At 35.9% G+C, this 12,214-nt stretch overlaps 1 protein-coding gene across 1 annotated transcript in view; it reads left to right on the top strand.

Annotated features, from left to right (window-relative positions):
• The first annotated feature begins 1,848 nt into the window (after positions 1 to 1,848).
• Positions 1,849 to 12,214, top strand: part of ptpn20 (protein tyrosine phosphatase non-receptor type 20) — a 52,464-nt gene continuing 42,098 nt past the window's right edge. The window contains exons 1-3 of the mRNA XM_079842121.1: positions 1,849 to 2,073; positions 9,772 to 9,919; positions 10,012 to 10,172. Coding sequence (XP_079698247.1) covers positions 9,796 to 9,919; positions 10,012 to 10,172 — 285 coding nt within the window. The 5' untranslated portion in view covers positions 1,849 to 2,073; positions 9,772 to 9,795. The remainder of the gene's footprint in view (positions 2,074 to 9,771; positions 9,920 to 10,011; positions 10,173 to 12,214) is intronic.

Raw genomic sequence — 12,214 nt, 5'->3', positions numbered from 1 at the left:
TATCTATCTATCTATCTATCTATCTATCTATCTATCTATCTATCTATCTGTCTGTCTGTCTGTCTGTCTGTATATCTATCTATCTATCGTTCTATCTATCATTCTACCGTTCTATCTATTTATCATTCGATCTATCTATCTATCGTTCTATTGTTCTATCTATCTATCTATCTATCTATCTATCTATCTATCTATCTATCTATCTATCTATCTATCTATCTATCTATCTATCTATCTATCTATCTATCTATCTATCTATCTATCTATCTATCTATCTATCTATTTATCTATCTATCTAAATCTATCCATCATCCATCCGTCCATGCATATCTAATCCATCCATCCATCTATCGGTACAGCTCTCTTTTTCTATCTATCTATCTATCTATCTATCTATCTATCTATCTATCTATCTATCTATCTATCTATCTATCTATCTATCTATCTATCTATCTATCTATCTATCTATCTATCTATCTATCTATCTATCTATCTATCTAATCTATAGGTACAGCTTTCTTTTCTTTCTGCCTTTCTTTCTACCATCCATATCTATCTATCTATCCATCATCCATCCGTCCATGCATTTCTATCTATCTATCTATCTATCTATCTATCTATCTATCTATCTATCTATCTATCTATCTATCTATCTATCTATCTATCTATCTATCTATCTATCTATCTATCTATCTATCTATCTATCTATCTATCTATCTATCTATCTATCTATCTATCTATCTATTGGTACAGCTTTCTTTTTCTTTTCTTTCTGCCTTTCTTTCTACCATCCATATCCATCTCTCCATCATCCATCCGTCCATGCATTTCTATCTATCTATCTATCTATCTATCTATCTATCTATCTATCTATCTATCTATCTATCTATCTATCTATCTATCTATCTATCTATCTATCTATCTATCTATCTATCTATCTATCTATCTATCTATCTATCTATCTATCTATCTATCTATCTATCGGTACAGCTTTCTTTTTCTTTTATTTGTTTCTTTCTATCTCCTTCCATCCATCCATATCCATCCATCCATCCATGCATATCTATCTATCTATCTATCTATCTATCTATCTATCTATCTATCTATCTATCTATCTATCTATCTATCTATCTATCTATCTATCTATCTATCTATCTATCTATCTATCTATCTATCTATCTATCTATCTATCTATCTATCTATCTATCTATCTAATCTAGTATCAATATTATGAAAAATAGTATCAAAAGTCTAAAGACAATCTAGTTCAATATTTATTGCGTGAAAATTGACATATCTGTTTCACAAAAAAGAGGATTGTCCACAGTTCTGGTGCCTAATAAAGTTTTTTCAAAATTTAGTGTTTGTTTATCAAGGAGACAACAGAGGCAGAGGAGCTTGAGATGAAATATGAGACTGGTAAACACCACTTATTTTTATATGCATTTTTATTGTAAGTTCCAGTCAAGATGTAAAAATATGCAAAGAGAGTGAAAATGTTTAATTGTGTGCATTTAGGATACACATGCTAGCATTAACAGGGCAAAATAGTCTATTTATTAACAGCAATTTAAATCCAAAAATGTTTTAAATGCAATTTATATGTATTTAATACATTACATAACATAAGATGTGGTGAAAAAGAATCAGAATTCTTCTGTGGATTAATTGTGAGGAATAAAGGACATCAGTGGAAATGCTACATATACATAAAAGGACCACAAGTTAAGTAAAAAAAAAATCCTGAAGACGCCTTCATCCTCTTCTGTCGCTGCTCATCTAATCCAATTGAGCTCTTAGCTGTAGTCTAAGAATAGTTGTTCATTTTGCAAAAAGTTTCGAGGGCCCACAGACATCAGTTGCTTCTTAGTGATTAGACGTGAGTAGTTTATCAGTAAATGCATTTTTGTATGGTTGTACAATACAGTATGCTGGAGCAGAGGCCGGGTCACATGTGGCATTTGGTAACAGAAGGTAAACGAAACATGTAGTGATCCACTGGATTAAAGTGTGTGCACTGGGACTGGAGGCATCAGAGGGAGATCCGGACCGTAATACACTGAATGCTAGAAGGTAAAATCTATTAATATTCCTAAAATGATAGATCACGCTTAGTAGCTTTAGTTTGCGTGATTATATAAATCTTTCTTGATTTAAAATTCATGAAGTTGTATGTTAAGATTGAACAACCTCTTCTGTTTGTAATTGATTAAAGCTGCTGCCGTGACTTGGTCAGCTATATTGGTTAAAGCTATTAAAAAGCTACAGTGCTGAGCTGTGATTAGTGTATGTATAGTATCTCAGACTTTTTATTTAGCCAGGGAAGACCTAGAACCTCTCGATCAGTACACAATGAAAAAAGAAGGATATAAAGAAAATGCACTCTTATTTTGTTTATTTATTTAACCACTGCTCCCAACAGTATTGGTGCACAAAGGCTACGTTGTTTATTGGAATATTCTAAGATTTGATTATCGTAGGAATTCAGTGAGAATTTTGTGTCTTTTCTCTCTCCGTGAGAATTTGCATGCTGAGCTTCCTATACTAAGAGTCTGAGAGAGCTTAAACTTATTTTGAATATATATATATATATATATATATATATATATATATATATATATATATATATATATATATATATATATATATATATATATATATATATGTATAGTTCTGTCAGGATCACTATCGTCAAAGTGATAGACAATTAGCATATAGTTTAGATTGGCGGTGTGGTTCTGTTCTGGGCAAGAACTCCCTGCACATCCATGCAGCCTAGCATGAATAAGAGCAGGGAGAGCAGTGATAAATACCCTTAGGGTAAACAGAACAGAAGCAACGATGTATTGCAGATAGCATTAATGTCAATATTAAAATGTACAACCTAATTCGGGAATTTAGTCTGATTCAGGGGGAATCAGATGCCAAATCCTGACTGACGAGTGGAGGAGCTGGGGATGGAGGAGGGTAATTAGCTCCAGAGACATGCAAGCTGTGGTAGACATGATCAGCTGATGCAAGCTTGACTAACGTGCCCTGCCAGATACATGTGTATATGAGTCAAAATCTACTAAGGGTTAATAATGGAACAACAGTTAAAAACAATTTTTTCACTATATTATTTACAAGAGGATTTGCATTTTCATGGGTTTAAATAAAATATTTTTGTTATAAGAGATAATAAAAAACAATGTTGTGCATCAAAACCACCCCTGGTAAGAACTGAACTTGATTTTCAAAAGTCAACGAATTTGCGACAGCTGAATGAATGTAACATTTTCTATTAACAAGCCTAAAATGTCAGTTTCTAAATAAGATGTAATTTACAAAATACATTCTGTAAACTACGCAAAAAGCATTTCTAACGTAACAGTTCAAACGTTATCACTTCCCTCAAAAACTTAAGGCTGGCTGTAGGTTGGAATATTAGAACTAAAACATATTAGACATTGTATAACACACTCGTGGTCATCAATCACTTCACTGAATACTTGCCGCCTAAGATATAAATAATTATTACCTTTCGATCCATCTATTTTCAAATCCACATCATTTGGAAACCACGACTGTCTGTCAAATAATAATGTGCTCAGTACACGGCAGTATTTACGAAAAGCAGAGGTCCAGGTATGCTGCCTTCACCTGCTATCGGAAATGTGATAATTCCGACTTTGAAGTCGTGATTGTGAGCTCATTGCATTCAAGTTTCAAAATGTCAGGGCGTTCATGTGCAATTTTTACCAAGGAAACTCGTATTTACGATAATTCTGAGAGCACGTGAAGGTGCACGCATTTCCTGGGAAACCCACACTATACCGGATGTTTTGAATGCGTTATCGCATTCTGAGAAGAGGGAGAAAATAGCGGCCAGTGTCTGTCAGAGAGGACAAGACAACGTGCATAATGCATTACGCACCACGTGAGTAAATGTGTTCTTCGTTCACACGCTGAAATGATCAGAGAACTGATTGAAATACACACTGCATGCTAAAGTGAATAATCTCTATTTAAAAAACTTTGCTGGGTTAGTGAATAATCGTTCAAAATGTGTTGGTTTTGATGGACCTTTTTATGCACGAACTGGGGCTTTTGATGGACATTTTTATGCACGAACTAGGCCTACGCATTCTGAATGTGACATTCCTGGTTTGAATAATTTCACAAATGTTCTTGACTGATTTTTCCCCCATAATTTTTCCAATAGATGTACTGTTAAATGAGTGATCTTCAGAGTCCCTGTAGTCGTCCATTTTGACTCTCAAATGCTGATGTATATTAGGCTATAAACTTGACTGGTGATTTTTTTTAAATAAAATGTAGTTTGATCACTATCTATCTTCTTTAATAATCATACACTGTTTGTTAATTGGCCTGAGGAGAACTGGCACCCCGACTGAGCCTTGTTTCTCCCAAGGTTTATTTTTCTCCATTATGCCACCTGATGGAGTTTTGGTTCCTTGCCACTGTCACCTTTGGCTTAATTGGCTTGCTCAGTTGGGGTCACTACATTTTCAACTAAATATCCAAATAAATGTAATTACTAAACTAAATGAAATGCCCACATTGTCACTGTATGATAGTTGAAATGAGCTGATGACATCACCGTTTTCTCCAGAGCGGTTTGACTTGACTTGACTTCTCAGTTGTTTAAAATATTAAGGCAGTTATCAAACTTTGATGAAATGTTTAATTTTCTGATAAAAGGTTATACATGTTTACATAATTCATTACATTTAATTACGAACCACATTACAGTAAAAATACTACAGTAAATTAACAAAGTGTAGTAAATATTATACTACAATATACTAAAATTTCCTGTAGTATCTTTACATAGTATGGTTCAAAAACACTATAGTATTTACTAGCGTAATTTTACTATAATATACTATAGTATTTTTTTCATCTGGGAGATTTTGACTCATATAATTACTATATTGATTCAAGTGTTTTTAGCATTTGCGTGCTAATCTAAGACAAAATTAAGCATGCTATTTCTGACAGGCCACAAAAAGAAACTCAAGCCTTCCCAATGTTCAGTCCAACACATCTGCAGGTCCTGCTTAACCTTCTTTGGAGTTGAAGCTCATTATAGCATGGGCACGTTTCGTTTGTGTGTGCGTCTAACCTACATATTTGTTGTTCTGTCTGATCTGTTGAGGCAGTCCATACATTTTTTTTTTTTTAACAAATATGTTGAGTCAGCTTGTTAACACAGAGTATATTTAATTAACTAGATTGTGTAATCTCCCTGTATTGGCACTTAGACCTGATCTAGTTTACAGTTTTTCTCAGTCGTTTTGGTACATTTCTCAGATCAGAATTGAAATTCTCAAAGCTACCTGTTCAATCTTCACATCATTGTGTCACTTGTGCACATCAAAAAAGCAGTTTCTCATTTCTTTGAACAAGTTGCAAATGCTTGTGTACATCCATGCAAATGATTATGTACAATTCTCTGCTGTTTCCTACATTATCAGTTGCTTATGTCATGTTGATCAAAATGTATTACAATGGGTCTCTGTTGAATAGTCTCACCCCCACAACTTTTAGGCATTAGTTCATAGCATAAGTCTTTACATGCAAAATGGTTGAACAAGTTATCATAAAATGTCAAGCATATTTCTATACATTTCCGTTAGACGTTCACATTTCTACTTTTGTTTTTCAGGGTTTTTTTTTCTTTGTGCTATGCAGTGCTGTCTTTTCCTTTCTGTATCACAATGACATGGTCTGTCAACAAATTACAGTACAAACAGTAAAAGCATAAATGTGAATCTTGTCCAGTCTCTTGCATTCAAACTCCCACATACACTAAGGTGTAACCTACAATTTACAATAATTGTCATCAAAATTTTAGCCATATTTACATCAGAACATCCCTCCAGAGTACAGTTATATTGACAATATGACTAAGCAATTTGACTGTCTTATTCATACACAATGACACAAGGACTTGTCATTCTGATGGCACTGACATGTTCATTGACACAGATATTTACTTTTGAGAGATGAACTAAGGATTTTGAGCAAGAGACTGGCTTTTGCAGGTAATCCATGGTGTTTTGCTATTTGTACGAATTGTTTTGAGAAATGCACTTGCTGTTTTGCAAATGTCGAGGATGATTCGAGAAATGTACCAAAGCGACTGAGAAAAACTGTAATATAATAAGCCTCAAGAGAGGCAAACAACAACAGACTGGATGTAAGGTTTCGAAATAAACTACAATCTTTCATTTTTGCCTCTTATTTAAATGCATTTCATATATTTAAATCTATTTTATAATTAAAATTCACATGTAGTATATTTTTGACTGCATTTAAAATTCTGAAAAATCCTATTGAAGTATTTTTCAGAGTTACTTATAGTTACTAATTATATATACACAGTACATTGCTAAATATCTGTGAGATGGTTAGAGAGTGAATTCTGCTGCAGTAATTACAGGAATATCATCATTTATGAGAGCTTATTTTCATTTTGCTCTCTGTTATATTAAAGAGAATGTTCACCCAGGAATGAAAATCCTGTCATAGTCACGCTCAAGTTGTTCCAAACCTGTATAAATAAACCATAGTATTTTCCCCCCACTATGGTAGTCAATGGCTGCCGGGATCTGCTTGGTTACAAACATTCTGCCAAATATCTTCCTTTGTGTTCAGCAGAACAAAGACATTTGTATATAGGTTTGGAACAACTTGAGGGTGAGTAAATGATGACAGAATTTTCATTTTTGGGTGAACTATCCCTTTAATTTGACAGTGTAGCGTTTTACCTGGACCTGCTAAAATTAGCAGAGTAAGAGTGTGGTTACACAAAATGTCATTGCAGTCTTACGGTCATGAATTTGAGTCTTGATGGCTGATGTTGGTGACATCTTGTCCAGGTCCTGGCTTCTTCTTATGGACACAGGTATGGACATCTGATTTTGTCCCACTTCTTGAGCCAGATTACTGTAATCCTTAACTTTTCTATCTGTTCAATGCATTTGCTTGTGGAAACCTTGCTTTAAAATTTGAATCACAGTTTTCTATTAGCAACATTGAAAATGTTCCATAGTGTGACGTGATTAAGAGTGAAAAGTATATTCATTGTGAAAATGTGTAGGAGAGGATTTGATTTTATTCACTTGGGAATTGAATTGTTATTGCCTCCTAAAGATGAATTGCTTGTTGAATTCCTCATTTCTACGTCGCTTTTAATAAAAGCGTTTGCTAAATAAATAAATATAAATGATTGGATTGAGAGGAGGGCTTGAAAAAAGTATGGATTGGAGACAGCAGCTGAGAGACATGATTGTGATTATTAATTTAAATAATGAATTATGCAAAATAACACCAGGACTGTGCATTTAGAAAGTCGATACTGTCATATTTTATGTTGACTTTAACCAGCCACACGTCACTTACTGTATACATCACAGCAAAATTAAAGACCAGCTAAATGAATGAAAAAGTCACTGTTCTATTGGTTTATTAAATTATCTTCCTCATATACCAAAAAAGTGTGTATAATGAAGTTAATTTCTTTGGTGCTCTAGCAAGCTATTTAGATTTGTGTATTTTTGTACACCAAATCAAAAAGGTTTTTTTTTGTACTAACTGAAACATTCTTTTGAGAAGGAGGCTACATATGAAGACTCTGAAGTCCGTCCAACATTTTTCTTTAAAATAAGCATTTTTGTCAGGCTTCTATGTAAAGGTTTCTACCTAAGTACCGGTACTTCTGAATGGGCTGAGGCTGGTGTATTTTATGAACGTATACAATATGCGGAGAGCATTCACTCAGTATTATCTCATTTTTGACCGAAGTGGCTTTTAGAGGTAGACTGGGTAAACCCAGCCTGATCTGCCAGCGATTAAATTGAGCTTGTTTTGGTGATAGCCAGACAATTTTTGAGGATTTTGCATCTGAACTCTTCATATTTTGATTAGTTTGGGAATGTACATGCACTTGATATGAAATGTCTCCCCCTGGCTTCTGTCTTGTGTAGTTACAGTTAGACACATTGGAATAAATGAAAAGACTTCAGGAAACTCCCTGTATTGTAAGGTGACCAGATTTCTGAAATGGAAATCAGGGACATTTCCCATTTGAGTGGTCAAATATCATTAAAAATCGCATTTGTAATGATATTTGACCATTCAAATGGGAAATGTCCCCAAAATATATTTCTGAATGTTTTTAGTTGTCTTTGTTGTTGTGGGCTCCCTATATTTTTATTAACATTAATAATTATTATGATTTAGTTTTATTATTAAGATTTTTGGTCTGGTTTTAATACAATTCACCGCACCCGCAAAAACAAACCAAAAACAAAAACAATGAACAGTTAATAGTAACCATTGTAAATCATAAGCCGTTCAAAACAATATTATAACGTGACAAAAACACATTACAAAAATAAAACAACATAAAATTTATGTTTATAGCCTACTGTATAAATCTTTAATTGGTCTTATTTTGCATTATAGGCTTATTTTAAGCATGTGTTTGAGTATGTGTATTCTGCACATGTATTTGTTGCAACTGCAAGTGTAATTGTTTAGGTTTTTTTATATTTATAGTTCAGGTGTGTGATAACGTTGTGACTTTTGGGGACAAAACAATCCCGCATCCTGTTGAGGCCCTGTTATAAAGCACATGCAAACAGTATTACTTTAATTTAACATTAATAGTTAGTATGTTACTACCTTGAAAGCGATAATAATGTTTCTGTGAGATGGTGGTCCAGTGGGTTAAACCATGGAACTGATATGCAGAAGGTTGCTGGTTCGATCCCAGCGGTCACCACCAGTGTGTCCTTGAGCAAGGCACTTTACTCCATGTTGCTCCAGGGGGATTGTCCCTGTAATAAGGGCACTGTAAGTCGCTTTGGATAAAAGCGTCTGCCAAATGCATAAATGTAAATGTAAATGTAAATGTAAATGTTTCTTTTGATATTTGACGATAACGGCGCTCTGCTCGTTGTTCATGAAGTAGTAGCGGCGCGCGCGACCAAGTAGAGTCAGCGTATCTCACAGCGCCATCTGCTGGTGAAAATAATTACTACACGATTGCTCCTATGGTCAGCAGGCTGCTGTATGTTGGGCTTTTTTTGCAATGTAGCCTATATGCGGGTTGTTTTGAATGAGCTGTAAAATGGGGACATTTCCGGGGACTGCTCCAGTCAGGGACAGTCCCCGGAAAACGGCTACGTCTAGTCACCCTACTGTATTGTTCAGTATTGTAGCAGGTGACATAAATGTAGAAGTAGATGTGAATTAGAATTACAGTAGATAGATTTCATATTGGGGAAAAACTGGCTGGAATCTTTTAGCATAATTTGTGTATTATGCACATTGGACTAGGGAGGACATCAGATTGACTGATAATGAAAATAAAAAAATGAATAAATTAAAATCTGTATATGTTTAGAGCTTGCTCTTCTCCACAACTTATCTGAAAATGTAAAGAAAGAAGTTTATTTTGATGTGTCCTCTGAAGTCCAACCACAGTGATTATGCAAAACAATTGGCACATTCTCAGCTAAGCTTGTTCTTTTGATAGTTGGAATAAAGTCAGCAAAAGATAAAAATAGATAATTGTAGACAGATTTAGATTTACACATCACACATGAGAACTAATGTAATTGCACAATATTGTTATGAAACACTGGTGATGAAAGCACTGAGAGAGTCCCTGCTGATCACTTTGTTTAGGCTCCATCTTCTTTCAACAGATTTCTCTCCTCCTCCATCAGCCACTTAGCTTGTAACTCTCCTTCTCAGGTATCTGTTTCGCGACTCTGCAGGATGAGCAGCACATTTGTGACCCTCGCCGAGGTGCTGGAAGCCAGAGGAGGACCACTGGAAGAGGACGAGGTTTGGTCCCTCCTGCTGGGCTCGGCTGAATCACTCGTAGACCTGTCCTACAAAGGTAAAATGTTGACCTTGCTGCTAGTTGTATTTTCCTACTGGTGAAGAGTGCAGTCCATGCAAAATTAAATGAACGTGTGTCTGTTTTTCTAGGTCACAATATCTGCAACATTATAACTCCTGCATCACTGCTCTTGTCTGCGACTGGGACACTGGCGTTCAAGAACTGTGCAATGACAGATGAGGTGTGTGCCTTCACAGCCCCGGAGATGCTGCAAGGCCGTGCCATCTCCACCAAACTAGCCATGGAGAAGGTCAGTTTCATTCAGCGACATCAGGAGGTTATTATACATTAAACCTGTGAAATCTGATTTCAACCCTCTACAGATACACTGGGAATATAATTGGCATTGGCTTGTAAATATATATAACATTTTCTAGCCAATATACATTTCAAATCAAATCAGCTTCTCATCGCAAAATGACAGATTTTTTACAAAGATATATTTATACATACTGATGCTTTAGATTTTATTGGTCATTCATAGTTTCATTACTAATACTGGGACAATACTAATAAAATAATGATAATAACATTAATACTACTAATATTGAAATACAACGAGCTAAGGTCTGACAGACTGCTGTGCTTGTGAATATTAAAGGTCCCATGGCATGAAAATTTCTTTTTATGAGGTTTATTAACATTAATATGAGTTCCCCTAGCCTGTATATGGTCCCCAAGTGGAAATTTCGATAGGTGTAAACCGAGTTCTGGGTGTCTTTCTCTGCCTTTGAGAAAATGAAAGTTCAGACGAGCCGATCTGGAATCTTCCCTGTATGCCGTCATACAGGGAAACGTTACCTCCCCTTCCTTTGCTTTTCCCGCCCAGAGAATTAGGAGAAAATGTATTGTTTATTTTACTCGCAATGTCAGCACTGGCTTTTACTATATGGATTCGACAGCACCGCCACAAACAGTGAGTAACAGTGTTCATTAATGCCTGATCTGTGATCAGTGATTTCTGATGTGTTGCTAAATATTCAAGTTCACACAGACTGTCTTTCTGAATGGTTTATGCATCCGTGAATCAAGCCAGTGACTAAACGATCTGCCCAACGAAGCACTTACTGTATGCATATCGCTGTCCTGTTTGCTGTTAGTTGTGGTGAAAGTTGTTGTGTCGTCTGGAGGACCCGCGGCGCGGAAAACACTCTTCGCGCGGCGCAAAGGATGCGAATCCGCCTCATTTGCGCGTCAGACACGAATTGAGCGTATTGCGCAATACGCACAAGTGGTGTTTTTGTGCATTCACGCGTTTGAAGCGAATTTGCGTCCGACGCCCGAGTTGGAAAATGTGAACTTTGCCGTCAATTCGCGCCGCGTTAACCAATCAGGAGCCTGCTTGCTGCTGTCACGTGGTAAAGTGATGTGATGAGGAACCCTGCATAATTTAAAAATACTACTATTGTGTCACAAAATGTAGTTTTAAGACTTTTTCAGGTGAGAATGTTGTTGTTTAAAGCTCAAATCTGTGGTTTATTTATAAAGAGAGCGCCTATTTAAAAAAAATGATCTTGTGTTTTTGGAGTTGTGAGATTCAGGCGATCACTGGGCACTCACCGCTCATAACCCCGGCGAGAGCAGCCTTTCCTCGGCTAGTCCTTCTGCCGTCTGCCGCCGGCTCTGATGTCCTGTAGTGGTGCATCTTGTGTAGATCTAACGGGCGATCTTTGGTGTCATGAATCTATAATTTGTTGTCTGCCAAATAGTTTTGACTGAGGGAAAAGAGAAGTTTCATAACTTTATTTTTTAAGGATATTTAAATTTGCAGTGAAGATAATGTAGGAGTGAAACACAAATTTTCAGTCAATCTCATGTCAATGTCAATCTTGAGTACCTATAGAGTAGTATTGCATCTTTCATATCTCCGAAAAGTCTTTAGTTTTATTATATTTATAAAAGAAAGATACACTGTACCGTGTCTTTCCGAAAAAAGCAGAGCGGCTGGGGGCGTATCGTTCGGGCGGAGCTAAAGAATGACGAGCATGCGCAGCTATTGCGTTGAGCTATGCATGTTTACATAGAAAAACAATGGAATCGAAAGCAAACAACACAGACATTTGAAGCAATTTTACTCACCGCCTGTTACCAACACACAACCGTGAACCTTAATCACTGGGATTGCTCCATCTTTCAGCATTAGGCGAGCTACAAATCCAGAGTTGAACTGTACCTTGTTTATAAACCATTGTCGCCAAAATTCAGGGAACAAACAAACACTTTCACAACTCCGTTGCTGCTTCGTAAAAAGTAAAAACATGATCGTCTTTGCCATGACAACCAAACACACAC

The sequence above is a fragment of the Gobio gobio genome (assembly GCF_949357685.1).
Source record: "Gobio gobio genome assembly, chromosome: 18".
Lineage (NCBI taxonomy): Eukaryota > Metazoa > Chordata > Actinopteri > Cypriniformes > Gobionidae > Gobio > Gobio gobio.
Note: the sequence above shows the minus strand (reverse complement) of the source record. Positions and strands in the feature narration are given on the sequence as shown.